This window comes from Triturus cristatus, chromosome 3_1 (genome assembly GCF_964204655.1).
Source record: "Triturus cristatus chromosome 3_1, aTriCri1.1, whole genome shotgun sequence".
Taxonomy (NCBI): domain Eukaryota; kingdom Metazoa; phylum Chordata; class Amphibia; order Caudata; family Salamandridae; genus Triturus; species Triturus cristatus.
Genome location: NC_140583.1, coordinates 446057949 through 446074820, shown reverse-complemented (window position 1 = coordinate 446074820; position 16872 = coordinate 446057949). Strand labels below are relative to the sequence as shown.

Genomic DNA, 16872 nt, shown 5'->3' with positions numbered 1-16872 from the left:
CCACGTATAGTCAGGGAATATGCGGATAGTGTGATTTCCGAACACAGGGTCTCCTATCCGTCTGACCTTCCTGAGAACACAGGCAATGTCTCTATAGTTCTGGATTTTAGCAATGAGTGTAAGAGGTGTAGTGCAAACCTGGGGTGGTGGTCGGGCGAAGTCTCAAGGCCTGATGCGCTCATTCAATCATCAACAGAGGGGAGAGAGAGGCCTCCGGGAGCATAGTCTTAACCCAATTTTCAAGCAACAGTTCAGGGGTCTGTCCTTCAGATCTATATGGGAAATCGACAAACCACAGATTTCATCTTCGAGAGCGACTTTCTGCATCTTCAGCCCTGCCTTCTAGGGCTCCAGTCTTCGCGGGGAGATCTATGAGAGCATATTTCAATGTTGAAACCTCTGTCTTTAGCTCAGGGATGGTCTGCTCTGTGGCCAATGACCTCTGCGCTACCACACAGAGGTCTCTGCTTGGGGTGCCGATCCCCTCTACAGAACTGTGGCAGCACCTCGGTTCTTTCCGTGGCCACCGGATCATGAGAGTTCGGGGATCTGCAGCCCTGGCAGGCCGCCGCAGGTCAGGCCTTGAACAGCGGAGAAGAGTGGGCACGGACTCCTGTCCGCGGCCCCAAGAGCCCCCAGCACACACTGCAATGTAATTTTCTTTTTACTAAAGTGTACTTAGATTAGCTGGGTGTATTAAGTTTGACCCCTCCAGTGTCAGCATATTTCCCCAATGTCTGTTAGACCAATGTTTAAATAGTAATTCTGAATCACTCCCACCGATGTATGCAAGTTCCACAATGTTTGTTAGAGTGGAGTTAGAATAGTAAATATGGCCACCCCCAATGTATATAATTTAGCCAATGTTTGTCAGACTAATTAAAATAGTAAATCCCTTTCTCCAAATGAATGTACATGCCTTAAAATTAGCTGACTGAAGTTAGAAAAGTAAATCTTACCCTCCCACCCATGTGTGCACTTCCCCAATGTTTGTTATACTGGAGTTAGATTATTATCCCTAACCCTGTAATTTATGCCCCTTCCTCCACATTTGCTAGATTGGAGCTTGAAAAACAAGTTACTTACCTTCGGTAATGCATTATCTGGAAGAGTCAATATCTAGCTACAGATTCCTTACCTTTGAATTTTCAGGCGTCAGGCTGCATCTGGCAAGATTTGCGTGAGCAGTAGCCCCGCGCACCGTCAGCTAGCTCCTTGTGATGCCAGTGTTGGTTATGAAATCGTGGTAACCCATATAGGCTCCACCCAGGCATGCGGACGTCAGTACTTTTTCACAAAAGAAGCGCAGAGCCAAGATGAAGTAAACTGACTTGTGGGTCACAACTAGGGCCCTGAAAAGGGAGCAACCCTAACTAAACCTCATCAAATGAATCCGCAGGGAGGCATGGGTGGGTCTAAAGGAATCTGCAGCTAGATATGGTCTTTACCAGATAATGTTTTACTGAAGGCAAGTAACTTGTTCATCTGATAGAGACATCTAGCTGCAGATTTCTTACCTCTGAATAGATACCCAAGCCATGCCTTCCTGACAGTGGGCTGCAGACTGATTTTCTACACCAAGACGTCCAAGCAGGACTGAACGGGCAAAATGCCTGTCAGTGTGGACCTGACTGTCCAGACAGTAGTGCTTGGCAAACGTCTGCAGAGACACCCACGTTGCAGCCTGACAGATGTTCAGGGCTCGGACATCCTGAGCCAAAGATGTGGTCGCAGCCCTCCTCCATGGTGGAATGAGTTCTTAAGTCCTCAGGGGGCTGCTTTCTAGGCAAGGTGTAGCAGATATTAATACAGGGAATGACCCAGCAAGAAATGGTCAGTTTCTGCCCTGCCTGACTTTTTTTTAGCTCCCACGTAACCCACAAAGTGTTGGTCATCCACCCACAACTCTTTTGTGCAGTCAGTGTAAAACAATGCTATTTTTGGGTCAGACGATGGAGACTATCCTCTTCCTTAGGAGGATGCGGGGGAGAAAAGAAGGTGAGTAGTGTGATTTAATGACCCAGATGAAATGGGGTGACCACTTTTGTCAAGAATGAAGCACCACTTTGTCCACAAAAGTCATCATTTAGGGAAGCTTGCATTATAATGCCTGCAATTCACTCACCCTCCGGGCAGATGTTATCACCACCAAAAAAGATTGTCTTGATAGAAAGCAGCTGGAGGGGACGATTAAATAAAGGCTCAAAAGGAGCATACATAAGTGAATGTGAGAACCAAATTAAAGTCCCAATGTGGCATGACAAAGCGCATAGATGGAAACATATGTACAAGCCCTTCCAAGAACCTGCATAGGGGACTTGAATAATGAGGGTTGGTCTGCCAGCTGCAAAAAAAGCAGACAAGGCAGAAAGAAAACCCTTGAGAGTACCCAAAGCACAGCCCTGCTGGGCAAGGGTAAGAATGAAAAGAAGAGTAGCAGATAGAGGAGCAGAAAGCGGGTCAATAGACCTTTCTGTACAATATTTTACAAATGTGTGTCAACAGCAGGCATATACTGCCTGAGTGGTGGGACGCCTGGCTACCAAAATAATATTACATACTTCGGGAGGAAGATCAAAAACTATGAACTGCCGCCGCTCAATCTCCACGCATGGAGGCGGAAAGTTGTCAGATTTGGGTGGAGGACCCTCCCCTGCTGATGTGACAGAAGACCCTCCCGAAGGGGTAGCCTGATAGGAGGATGGATGCTCATTTGAAGAAGCTCTGGATACCAGACTCTCTGTGCCCAGTCCAGGGCTACAAGAATGACTTGGGCCCGGTCATTCTTTAACTTCTTCAGAACACAAGGCAGAAGTGGTCGGAGAGGAAAGGCATTCTGGAGGCCTGAGCTCGACTTGCGATGCAAAGTGTCGCACCGCGATAGCCGCCTTGGAAACTCTTGCTGACATTGTGCATTCTCTTCAGAGGAAAACAGAACTAAGCAAGATCTCCCACTATTAAAAGAGACCTAGCTAGGAGCTCCAACAAATTTATGTGGAGCCCCGACTCCACCAGAGACCAGTGCCCCCTGATCTCCACCACCTGTCACAACTATGAGATCTGGTTGAGTAAGGGAGAAGAGTCCGTTGTTGACCCAATCGCGGTTCATCAACTAGCACTGCAGATCTTTCGCAGTCCCTTCTGAGATCTGAACCACATCGGCGAGACTTCGCTAATGCTGTGCCCACTGGAGAGCCCACATGCACCACCTGGCATGCTTAACTAACAAAATGCAGGAGTCCATGAGGCCAAATTCCTCAGAGTCCGTCTCATCGAAATCTAGGATATCAGTCTCACTGAAATATTGGTATCATAGTCTGAATATCCTGGACTCGCTGCTCGGGAGGATATGCCCGAAATTGTCCAGAACTGCTCACATGAAAGGGAGTGTTTGAGAAGGACTTCAGCACATTTATAGAGCACCCCAGAAAATGCAAGAGGTTCACCGTAGTTTGAAGGTGGGAGAAGACAGCCTGGAATCAAGGCGCCTTCAACAGCCAGTCGTTAAGGTAGGGGGAAGACTGATATACCTAACCTATGCAGATAAGCTGCAACCATCATCACCACCTAGATGAATACCCAAGGGGAGTTGGCAAGGCCAAAAGGCAGCACGATAAACTCAAAGTGCTCATGGCCTACCTTGAATTGTAGGTAACATCTGTGGCCTGGCAGGATGGGGATGTGACAATACACATGCTACAAGTCCAACGCTACAAGCCAGTCTTCTTGGTCTAGGACAGATAAAGCCTGATCCAATGTGAGTAATCTTGAATTTCTCCTTTTTGAGGAAGAGATTGATGTTCTGAAGGTCCAAAATGGGTGCAACCCTTTGTTATTTTTCGGAATCAGAAAGTAGAGGGCGTAGCAACCACTGCCTACATCGGGGTAAGGGGGGGGGAGCGCTAAGTGGCGCACAACCGTAATGGCCGCTCCACTGTGAGGCTCTGGTGGCTTGGCCTCATAATCCTGCATTTCTCCTTCAGAAACCGGGAGAAAACAACCCAAAGCGCCTGCCACTGGTGCGGAAAGATTTCCTCCAGCTCCAGTGTCAGTTTCAGCCTCCTCCGACATCGGAAACTCCCTTTAAAGTGCATTTTCGGCCGGGGCGGGAGACGGGTGTGAGGCTGCGAGGTGCCCCTGCGGCTGAATTTGCCACGCAAGTCCCCGTCTTCACACGTGGCGCTGGGCCGTAGCCTGGGGACTTGATTAACGTCGCCACAAGAGAGCTGCTCCTCCCGCACTTCGCACCGGAACCACAGCACATCGGAGTGCTCAAAACACATTCACCTCCGTGCTGTATGGGCACCCGCTTGGTGGAGGGGGCGACGAAGAGCGCGCCTCGGGGCAACCCGAGCGCACACGGTGAGAGCGCATGGCGGCCGAGTCTGTGTGGTGTGGCTTGGGGGCGGGCTGGGGCTTCCCTGGTGTCCACCCGGTTGGAGGTGCCTCTCCCCATTAGATGCCATACGAAGTGCGGGCACGCCATTACCTCAGCCCAATTGAAATACTGTGCAGCGGTGCTGGGAGAAGACGCTTGCGTCCAGTATTAGCATTGGGGGGCCGCCGCCTTGGAGCATTGCCGCCTTTCCACCCCCCTTTTACCGTCGGATCCCCTGGGCGATCTGCAGCGCACTCTCTGCTACTCCTGCAACAGGGCATAATGAGCACCATAGGAAACCGTGCTCCTATCGGACTCTGAAATATGTCCCTGCAATAACTCCTCTACATTCCACTGGAGGCGCCTGAGTTGCCTAAATATCAGAATACCGGACACCCTCTGGTGGAGACCCAGGCCTGTCACTTGCTGCTCTACCTGAGGTATGGTCCTTCGCTGTCACTTCTGCTGTGATGCTGAGTCCACTCCAGCCCAGTACTCTCTGCTAAAAGTCTAGATATCACCACCAACTGTCTCCTATTACTTCCATCCCTCCTGCGGTGGGGGTGCAGCCCTCCCTAGCTATAACATTGGGACAATCTTTGTTGCTTAATATACGACCTCGATTAAACGGTGTGCAAGACAAGCTTCCGAACGCAATTCCCAATTGACCTCAAATCGCTGGCATGGGGAAGCCTGAGAGCCGGCAATCCAAACTTGTCTTCGACGTAAGGAAGACGGTTACCAGTTCAAACGTAGAGGAGCAAGCCCAAACCATTGAGGATCCCACTCAAGCACAATCTTCTGCTTCTGGAGACTAGGTGAAAACGCTATTGCTGGCAATGCAGCAGAGTCTCACAGCTTTGTCGAGCAAGATGGACACGATGAATAGTTGCCTAGATTTCCTTCTGCTGAAGGTAGACAAACATAACGAACAAATTAAAGAGGCAGAAAGAAGGATCTCAGATATGGAAGATACTACGTCTCAAATGCAGCAACAACTGACGCAGATGGACAACCTCCTGAAAGTAATAGCCCCTAAAAACAAACATTTGGAGGCCAGAAGTCGCAGAAATAGCATACGCTTCATAGGCATTTCGGAGTCCACCATCACTGGGCGTATGGAAGACTAAATTGAACGCCTCCTACGCGATACCTTTGGGGAGGGCGCCTTCTCTCCTCATCAGTCGCTTGGCCCTAATCCTCCTCCGGGCAGCGTCCCGCGTCTTATATTCGCGCACCTCCTTAACTACCGCGACCGAGACACCGCACTCCGACTGACACGTGAACAGAAAACTTGGACTTCACCATATATCCTGACTTCACTGTGGCGGTCCAGGAAGCTCGCCGTAAGTTCCTCACAGTGAAGCAGAAGCTCCGTAAGGCACAAATTGACTTTGCACTCCTGTATCCGGCGCTCCTGAGGGTTACTCACCAAGGCAAGCAGAGCGTGTTTGTGAACCCACAACAAGCTGAAGAGTTCCTCAAACGCATCAATCAACAGTCGCCTTGCAAGAATTCTGATGATCATTCCTCCAGATCCCATTCTCCGGATGCTGGAGGCCACTCGTAAAAGTGAAAACAGATCAGAACATTCCGACACTCCTAATCCTTCATAACACAAGCTGTTACCCTGATACCCTACGCTTCTTTGCCCTACAAGTAGCGGAACAGTGTTGTACTCCCCCTGGCGGTATAATCTGCAATCTACTTGACGTTGACAGCTAAGTGTACCTTGCACACCTGGTGCTTTTTCGTGATATTCAGTGGGATACGTATATGACTTTGACATTTGTACTTATTCCTCCACGGTGTAGAGCTGAGCATCCTCCCACTGACTCTCCATGTGCTCCCTCGCTGCCATGGCGTCGGGTCGAGAGCACTGGAGGGACGGGAGGTAACTGTGGCCCACCTGTGATCCCCCTCCTATGGGTGATACTCCTCAAGACTCTCTTCTAAGTTGGCCGTGTGTGGCCTGTTTTGATCAGTTTGGGAATTGTTGGAATTATAATAACGTCAAATACAATTAAACATATATACTTCCAATTACTTGGTCTATATTTTGGACCACAATAGTTAGCTGATTAATACCTTTATACTCTACATTCTAAGTAAGTAATTATTTTGGTTGTAGATATATTGACAACTATATTTATTTACAATTTTGTTTTTGCGGCAGATATTCCATCATACAACAGCATAATTGTTAGTCTTTGATGTTGGAAAATGTCAGTATTTTCAAAGAGTACTCTTCTATAACACAGAACCAGTCTGCAGGATCTTTTGGTCGGAATGCACACCACAGACCCTCCACCTTGGGGATGTGCCACTTTGGTATTTTTTGTGAAGCCACAGTTGTCTGGTTATTTCACAGATGTGTCAGATAAAATCAACAATCAAATCACATTAATCTCAACTCACTTATTTTAATACAAATGTGACTACATAGTAAAACGTGCCTCTCACATTCAAGATTTCTGTTACCTTAAAAAAGAAAATACTATCCGTCTTCCTTTTTTACAGCAAAAGACACAACAGATTCAACATGTTTACTTTCCATACACTTCCACTGATGCGGTTGAATGGTAAATTCCAGTACAAAAAGTAGTTTCCCTTGTCAACAGCCCCTCAGCAGACCAGCAAAACAAATACTGACCATTTCAAATGGGACTATATCTGAATAGTTTTCAATGATACTCAGCCTTTTCTAACAGACACTGGATATTAGTCATTCAAGTTGGTATGAAGCCCACAATAGCAGTAGGAAATTTCACGAAATAAACATCAGATACTCACCTACAAATGCTCCAAATTCTACAAGGTTATCTTTTTCTTTAGTAGCTTTAGTGTGAGTTGTTTCCTCATCCTTCGCTGCAGATTCACGTAGAAGTTTGGAACTAGGCTGAGAGGGAGTACTAACAAAGAATTTAGCTGTTGGAGAGGATGGACTCTGCATCAAATCAATAGAACTGCTCAGCTTCTGAGTTTTGGAGAGGGATTTTGACATTTCCATATCCTGCAGTCTATGTCGAAGTTGGGTTGCAGCATGATCACCGGAGAATAAGGTACTGCCTGAGGAACCAAGTTCTGGAATGTTCACTTCTTCACGGCTGGAGATTTCTACAAGTCCATCTACAGCCCTTTTACTTTGGGCATCTCTTTCATTCTGAAGTGAAACATTTAAAATTAATGCATTGTTAGTTTCAGGTCCCCCTTGTGGAAGGGATCCAAAGAAATTTCCAACACTTTGTTTTTTTCTCATGGAAGACCTCAGGGGGCCATCATCAACAATAGTTTGCCCCAAATGTTTTGAAATGCTTAATTCGCGGGTAATCTCATTGTGGACCTTACTAGCTTCTGAAGCCTTCTGTGCAGTTAACGTTTTCAGGGTGTCCACAGTAAGGGCAGACAGATCTTGAAGATGCCCAATTTGAGAATCTAAAGAGTGCAATGAACGTTTGATGTAGTTTACTCTGTCACCAACTTCTTTTATTTGAATACACATCTGCTCAACCCTAGGTAGACAAAATGATTAGAAATAATTAATAAATATTTTGAGACTGTAAGAAAAATCAAAAGCATTTTAATTGGATAGCAAATACTGAAAGTATTTCTTTAAAAAAAGCTACTTACCTAGCACATTTACTTCAAAGGAACTTACAAATCTTCTACAGCAAGATTTTTAGGAGATCTTAGAAAGCCCCACAGATTTCAGATTTTTGAATCTTCCACAAGTTTTTGAATGGATCTGTATTTTTGTTTTACAGGTCCCGTTTTGCAATGTGGCACTGGTGCCGAACCAACGCAAATCCATTCACGCTCCACCAGATACGACACTGTGGGTCCTAAGGGCACCACCTGTGGTGAATCAGTTCCAGCTAGTTTACATGCTCCACACACGCAAGGAGAAAATGGTTTCCAAAGATGAACTAATTGTGTGCATCTTCCTTAAATCGGAGATGCCCAGACAAGGATTAGAGATCTTGATGAAGATAGAGTAGCCACTAGAACAAAGACAGAGTAGCAACTAAAAAAAGCATTACTGAAGGATGCGTGTCTTGTTTTAGTAGTAGATACTTCTTTCTGCAGATTCCTCATCTATTAAAGACATCAGGTGGGTCCACGAGAATTGAGGAAGTGTAAATTAGAAAATTTGCAGCACTTCCCACAAAAAGAGAGCTTTTTGCACTTAATCTGAATCTAGAGAGTAATGCTTTGAAGGATATGTAGAGCTGACTAAGGCAGTGCTTCACATACATCAACAACTAGAACACATGCTACAAAGGCAGATATAGGTGGCGTTAATATAAAATGAGCTCTGATTCTTGAGAAGGATCCCCATGAGTCATAGCAGTGCATACTTTGATGCCAGGCACAAAACATATTTGAAAACCAGACTTACACATAGATTTCTCATCTTTTGCAAAACCAATTAAGAGAGATGCTTCCCACGTTTTTATTTTTGTCCTGCTAATATAGAAACAAAAACCCAATAAGCATTACATATGCGCAACCGCTCTTGGTCATTGGATGAGTGAAGCAGTGGGGTAAAAAATATATATACTTTTTTGACTAACATGGAATGGGGGAAAGCACCTTCAGTAATTCAGATGAACTTTTACTAAGAACGAATTTATCAGCAAAAATAGTGTAAAAGGATATATATTATCAAAGCACCCAAAATGCTCACTCTCCTCACCAACATTAATGTTATGAGAAAGTCTCAACAAACAAGGATGTAGCAAAAAAGCCAAAACAGTTAGCACGAGAACAGGTGTGATTATGTTGACTCTTCACTGACTACGGCCAAACTGAACGGTAACAGATATTCAACACATTCTATGTTTATCCATCTTATATATTATCTGGAAAGCGTCATCAATTCTAAATTATGTCAGTTATACAGCAGGTATATTCAGATAGGATGGTGCATAGCTTCTGGTGGAGAATTCCAACAAAAAGCTGATCGTCCGACCAGTTGGCTGAATCCTCCTCTTTCAAGGGTTGAGAAGGGGTGAAGATAGTGATAGGGTAAAGGAATGACCAATGTGGAAGAGAGTCATGGCTTTAGGCAAGAAGGCTGCCCAAGTCCTCAGCACCTGTTTGTCTAGGAAAAAGGTAGTGTAGGGTGGTTGCACTCGTGTAATGAGCTGAAGGATCGCAATGAGGAAGACAGTCTTTAGAGTCAGAAAACACAAAGAGCAGCTGTGCATCGGCTCGAAGGGCACATGCATGAGAAACCACAAGACAAAGTTAAAGTTGGACAGTGGCATAACAGTTTGGGAGGCCACATGTGTCAAACCGTTAATAAGCAGCATCACAACAGTCAATATGAATTAGTAGGGTTGGTCCACATATCCAAAAAGGCCAAAAGGGCTGATAAATAACCTTTAACAGTACAAAGTGCACGGCCTTCCTGGCCAAAAGACAAAATGAACAATAGAATGGCTTGTAGAGAGTCAATTTTGTGGATTCCACACCAGAACACAAATTCAGAACACACATTTGTCCAAGTGCCCAGTTTAAATTGTCTTTGTGGATGGGCACCTGGTGGTAAGGATGGCATACACCACTTCTGGGGCCAGATCAAATGCAGTTAACTGCTGGCACTCAATCTTCACACGCTGGGGTCTAGATTCCGCAGGGTTGGGTGAAGATCCAGGCCCTGCTGCTGCAACCAAAGTTTCTGCCGAAGTGGTAGCTTGATCATGCCCTGCTGCTGCGACCAAAGTTTCTGCTGAAGTGGTAGCCTGATCGCAGAGCAGGTACTCATGCAAAACAAAGGCACCAAACTCTTCTGGCCCAATTCAAAACCACTGGGATGACTTAGGCCTGGTCATTCATGATTTCTGTCAGAACTCAGGGCAAGTGTGGCAGGGGCATCAAGCTGTACATGAGTCCTGTGTTCTATTCAAGTCGCAAAACATCTCTTAGCGAGTCTCTCTGCAGAATGCAAAAAAGTTGACACTGTGTTCTCGGCTGTGTGAAAAGGTCTAGCCGGGGATCTCCCATTGACGGAAGATGTCCTTCGCCACCTTGGAATGGAGACTCTATTCTCTATCTGGCATTCAAGCATCCTGACAGCTGGTTTAAGATCAGGGAAATGCCCTGACACTCCAGCCAACTCAAGAGGCACAGGCTCTTTTGGCACAGGACCCAGGTATCCACTCTACCCTGCTTGTTGAAGTATCACATGGTGGTAGTGTTGTCTGAAAGAACCTTCAACAGACTCCCCTTGATGGGCAGGATGAAGGCTATCAACGGCAGATGAATGTCACACAACTCCAACAGACTGATATGAAGCCAAGCTTCAGTCAGAGAGCACAGTTATCTGATCTGCACCTCCCACAGATGGCCTTCCCAATCCAGTAGTGACATACCCATCACCACGGTCAGATCTGGGTGGATAATTGAGAGGGGCCTGCCACTGGACCAAAAGCGTAAGAGCACCCACCAGTGCTGATTTTGAGCTGTCTCTTCCATAATCTGGATGGCATCTGTCAGATTTCCCTGGTGTTGGGACCACTAGAACTTCAAATTCCATTGCAAAGCAAGCATGTGACGCCTTGAATAGTCGGCCAGAAAGATGCAGGATTCTAACAGGTCAGGAAGCCTCAGAACTGCGGTTTCCAATATCCAGTGCCATTACAGCAGAGGGAAGGCCGTGAATTGCAGTGTTCAGTATAGCCACAATGAATGTCAACCTCAGCGAAGGAGTTAGAATCAACTTCAATATGGTGATTGTGAACCACAATGATGCCAAGAAGTTTGTCGTCATCTGGAGGTAGTCTATGACTAAGTGAGGTGGTCTATGACTAATTGTGGTGGACCTGCTGTCAACAGCGTGTCAAGGCAGGGGAGGACGACTGGTATCCCTAACCTCCAGAGGTGTGCACAGACCACCGGTATCACTTTCGTGAACACCAGTGGGACAGTGGTGAGGCCAAAGAGGAGCAAAGCAAAATGTAAATGCTCATGACTGACCTGGCACCACCTGTGGGACTGTAGAACAAGTTACTTACCTTCGGTAATGATATATCTGTAAAAAACATTATTTAGTGATAGATTCCTTACTTTAGAATTGCCCCCAGGCGTCAGACTGGATCCGGAAAGTTTTCGTCTGGTGTACCCCTGCATGTTGGAAGGTGGCGTCGTGCGGCTCCGCATCAGTCGTTGGCGTCGTGGTCGCAGAGATGACATTGCGGCAGCTACACGACTTTCCGCACCAGGAACGCAGAGCCATGCAAGATACTGACCACTGGTGCATTGAAACTAGGGCCCTGAAAGGGATGACCTTAACCCTAGAAATCAGTTCGCAGAAACTGGGAGGATGGGTCGGGCAGTAAGGAATCCATCACTAACTAATGTTTCTTACAGATATAACGTTCCCGAAGGTAAGTAACTTGTTCATCTGAAAGAAACACGTTAGCGACAGATTCCTTACCTTAGAATAGATACCCCAGCAATACCAACCCCGGTGGTGGGTCTGCGAGCCAAGATCACACCAGGAAGTTCCGGAAAACAGAACGGCCAAAGAAGCAGTCTCTCCGGACTTGCCTGTCGAGGCAATAGAGCTTAGTGAAAGTGTGCAGCGAGACCCACGAAGCTGCAGGATCGATGTCTTGCAAGGGGACACCACGTCCCCTCGCCGTAGTGGCAGCCGTTGCCCTGGTGGAATGGTCGCGCAGCCCCACTGGAGGCTCCTTTTTTGCCAGAGAATTACAGGCTTTAATACACAGGACGTCCCATCTGGAGATAGTCCGCTTGCGTACGGCCCGATCTTTCTTGGCGCCAACGTAGCCAACAAAGAGTTGGTCATCCACCCGGAACTGTTGTTTGCGATCCAGGTAAAATGAGAGCGCACGTTTTGGGTCCAGACGTTGGAGCCTCTCTCCCTCTCTGGAAGGATGCGGAGGCGGGAAGATGGTGGGCAAAGTGATGGTCTGCCCGATGTGAAAGGCAGTGACAACCTTTGGCAGAAAGGATGGAAATGTCCTGAGCACAAGCTTGTCCGGATGGACAGACAGAAAAGGAGGTTTGCAAGAAAGAGCATGGAGCTCACTCACTCTCCTAGCAAGGGTGATGGCAACCAGGAAAGCAGTCTTCAGAGTTAACAGACTAAGAGGACAGTTGTGAAAAGGCTCAAAGGGAGCGCACATTAAATATGTGAGAACCAGATTCAAGTCCCACTGTGGCATTAGGAAGGGGATAGGAGGGAAAAGATGAGTAATGCCTTTGAGGAATATATTAACAACAGGAGACTTGAAAAGAGAGGGATGATCAGGGAGCCTGATAAAGGCTGAACTAGCAGAAAGGTAGCGCTTAATAGTGCCCAGAGCCGAACCCTACTGGGCCAAAGAAAGAAGGAACAGTAGGACTTCAGAAAGAGGGGCAGAAAGGGGATCCACAGCCTTTGCTGTGAACCATGCCACAAACATGTTCCACCCGCAGGCGTGTACCAACTTAGTGGAGGGACGCCTGGCTGCCAGAATGACATCACAAACTTTAGGAGGCAAGTTGAAAGGAATCAACTGCTGCCGCTAAATCTCAACGCAAAGAGGAGGAGACTGGACAGGTTCGGGTAGAGGATTGTCCCCTGCTGCTGCAACAGAAGATCCTTACCGAAGAGGCAGTCGCATCGGGTGATCGATGGTCATACTGAGTAGCTTGGGATACCAAACTCTTAAAGCCCAGTCCGGAGCCACAAGAATGACTGTGGCCGGGTCGCGCCTGATTTTCTTCAGCACTCTGGGCAGAAGTAGTATAGGTGGAAAGGTGTACAACAGACTGCAACTCCACTCGCAACGAAAAGCATCACCTAGCCTTGGAAATTCCAACGCGGAGAACTGCTGACATTGCGCGTTCTCTTCAGTGGCGTATAGATCTAACCCAGGCTCTCCCCACTGTTGAAAGAGACCTTACGCCACGTCCGAGTGAAGACGCCATTCGTGATCCATCATGCACTTGCGGCTGAATTCGTCCGCCATGGCGTTCAGTGAACCTGCCAGGTGTTGAACCACCAGGGAAATGCCCTGATGTTCCAGCCATGTCCAGATGCGCAGAGCCTCCTGACATAGGGTCCATGACCCTACCCCGCCCTATTTGTTGCAGTACCACATGGAGGAGGTGTTGTCTGTGAACATCTGCACTACTCTCCCCTTGACAGAGGGAAGAAATGCCTTCAGTGCATGTCGGATCGCCCGGAGCTCCAGAAGGTTGATATGGAGCCTGGACTCCGTCGGAGACCAGAGACCTCTGATCTCCGCCTCTCCCATGTGACCGTCCCATCCCAGGAGGGATGCATCCATCACCACTGTGTGCTCCGGTTGGGGAAGGGAAAGGAATCTGCCATTGACCCAATGCCGGTTCATGAGCCACCACTGCAACTGTTGTGCAGTGCCCTTCGAGATCTGGACGTAATCGGACAGGTTCCCCTGATGCTGCGTCCACTGGAACTTCAGGTCCCACTGCAGAGCCCGCATATGCCATCTGCCATGATCGACCAGCAGGATGCAGGAGGCCATGAGGCCCAGCAGCCTCAGGGTCATCCTGACCGAAACCCAGGATAGAGTCTGAAAGATCGGAAGCAGAGCCTGAATATTCTGGACGTGCCGTTCGGGAGGATAGACCCAAAAATGTGTTGTATCCATAACCGCTCCGATGAAAAGGAGCTTCTGAGAGGGGATCAGGTGCGACTTCGGCACATTGATGGAGAACCCTAGCAAATTCAGGGGGTCGGCCGTAGTCTGGAGGTGGGAAACTACTGCCCGGGGTGAGCCCGCCTTCAACAGCCAGTCGTCAAGATAGGGGAAGACTGGAACCCCTGATCTGCGCAGATGAGCTGCGACCACGTCCATCACTTTCATGAACACCCGAGGGGCACTGGTAAGGCCAAAAGGGAGCACGGTGAACTGAAAGTGCTCGTGGCCTACCGTAAACCACAGGTAACGCCGGTGGGCCGGCAGGACGGAAATGTGGAAATATGTGTCCTGCAGGTCCAAAGCTACCATCCAGTCTCCAGGGTCGAGGGCAAATAAGACCTGAGTCAGAGTTAACATCTTGTACTTCTCCTTCCAGAGGAAGCGATTGACGTCCCTGAGGTCCAAGATAGGACGCAGGCCCTTGTCCTTCTTGGGCACCAGAAAGTAGTGAGAGTAACAACCACATCCTACTTCTGGCGCAGGAATGCGCTCGATGGCCCCCTTGGCTAAAAGGGCTGCGACTTCCTGTTGAAGAAGTGCAAAGTGATACCCCGGCATGTGGTGGTACTGGGGTGGTCTCGAAGGGGAGGAAGTAGCCCCTTCAGACTATTTGTAAAACACACCTGTCCAAAGTGATGGTGCGCCAGTGGGGGAGGCGATGGCGAATCCTGCCACCCACTGGCGTTTGAGGGGCCTGAAAAACCAGACTAGGAAGGTTGAAGGTTTGGAGGCAGAGGTGGCTAGAGTGGAAGTGGACTGACCCGCCCGCAGGCCCCCTGACCCGGCTCGGTGGTTCCCACGTCCGCAGCCACGCTGAGACCGTTGCTGCGCAGGCCTGTGGCTCTGAAGCGAGCGTGTCGGGGCGCCCCTTCCGTGGCCACCAAAGGAGCGAAAAGCAGAAGGCGGAGGAGGGCGCGTGGCGGAAAGGCCCAAGGACTTGGCTGTAGCCTGCGAGTCCTTAAAGCGCTCCAACGCACTAGCTGCTTTGTTGCCAAAAAGGCGAATGCCATCAAAGGGCATGTCCAACAGAGTGTTCTGGACATCCCCAGAAAAACCAGTTGTCCTCAGCCAGTCGTGGCGACGGAGCGCCACTGTCGTGGAAATCGCCCTGCCCAGCGAGTCGGCAGTGTCAAGGCCACAATGAATAGTGAACTTGGCTGCATTCCTCCCTTCAGCAACAGCTTGAGAGAGCAGTGTCCGGGCCTCCTCCGGACATTGAGGCAGCACGCGCGCCACCGTATCCCACATAGAGTGGGAATAACGGCCCAAGAGGCATTCGGTGTTCACAGACCGCAGCCCTGTACTGGCGGAAGAAAAAATCTTCTTACCGAAATGCTCAAGTTTTTTGGATTCCCTGTCTGGAGGTGTGGTAGGGAATGCGCTCAGGGACGTTGAGGCTTGGCCAACCAAGCTCTCAGGGGTGGGGTGTTGGGAAAGGGAAAGAGGGTCGACCGGGGCCAGGCGATGGTGTCGGGCCATGTTCCGATCTACAGATGCCCCTGTGTTGGGCCTAGACCAGGTGCCCAAGAGAATGTCCAAAAGTGCATCATTAAAAGGCAGCAGTGGCTCCGCAGAGGTAGCTGCCAGCTGAAGCACTTCTGTCAGGAGGTGAGTCCTGACGGCCACTTTAGTGAGGTGGAGGGCCTCAGCGGCCCTACGCAACACCACTGCATAACTTGCACCCTCCTCCGTAGCCACGGTAGGAGGAGTCAGCATGCCAAGGTCAGGAGAGGTATCAAGACCACTGACCTCCCCCAACTCCTCTGCCCAGTCCGTGTCAAACTCACATCGTGCTGTGAGAGGGTCCTCAAACCCCTCCCAGTCCTCCCCTTCCTCCAAAGGCTGATTTACAGCCCGAAAATAAGGAGAAGGGACATAGGGATAGAAATCCCCCATCGGCGTCGGAATCGCCATCGAGCAACGTCAGTCTGGCGCCGTGTCCACATCGGGGCTGAAACCGGGGGCGACTTTGTCCGGTGAACCGGGGGTTGGTGGAGGTGGTGCCAGTGGGGTCGGTGGAGGTGTCACAAGGTCAACCGGCGTCGACCAGGATCCGAGCCCAGATCCATGGGGGACCTGCTGGGCCGGTGCAAACAGTGATGCCGGAGCCGCCGGCAGTAAAGAGCTAGTACCCCCAGACGGGCCCGCGGGGCCCGAAGGTGCAGCGGCGGGGCCCGATGCCCAAAGAGGCGAGCCATGGCTGACAGAAATTCCTACAGCTGGAGTCGCTGACGGACTTGGGAAGGTTGGGTAGGCCGGCGGCGACTGCGCAGGCTCCGCCGGAGCCGCGGGGGAGGCACCACCTGCACCCTCAGCCGCATCACGCGACCGGCGAGGGTAAGTCGGAGACTGATGGCGCTCCTTCGACTTCTTGGAATGCTTCGTCTTACCTGACGCAGAGTGCGAAGACTTAGATTCCGATGAACGGTGGTGGCGGCTCCACAACCGGTCCCTTGCCCTCCCACGGGACAGGGACCTTGAGCAGCACGGAACCGACTGCCAGACTTCAATCAACTTTCGGGACCGCTCCTGTAAAGTCTTCGTCACCATGGCCTGGCAGTCGGAGCACGACTTGGGGTCGGGGTCGTGCTCCTGCAAGTAAAGACACACGCAGTGCGGGTCCATTACTGACATCATGCGATGACAGTCCCCGCAGGACTTGAAGCCGGGCATCCCTACTGCACCAGGAGTCGATCGACTCGAAAAAGCCTCGAAAGAAACTCAGTCAAAAAGTGACTGGGGTACCGCTCTCTCCGGATCTGCGCTTGCTGGCGTGGAAAAAGAAAGAACTGACGT

The 16872-nt window shown here is 49.4% G+C and overlaps 1 protein-coding gene across 2 annotated transcripts in view; it reads right to left on the bottom strand.

Annotated features, from left to right (window-relative positions):
* TRPM7 (transient receptor potential cation channel subfamily M member 7) overlaps positions 1-16872 on the bottom strand; it is a 2096104-nt gene that overhangs the window by 617701 nt on the left and 1461531 nt on the right. For both annotated transcript variants that reach the window (XM_085644243.1, XM_085644244.1), the window contains exon 26: positions 7172-7890. In XM_085644243.1, coding sequence (XP_085500369.1) covers positions 7172-7890 — 719 coding nt within the window. The remainder of the gene's footprint in view (positions 1-7171; positions 7891-16872) is intronic.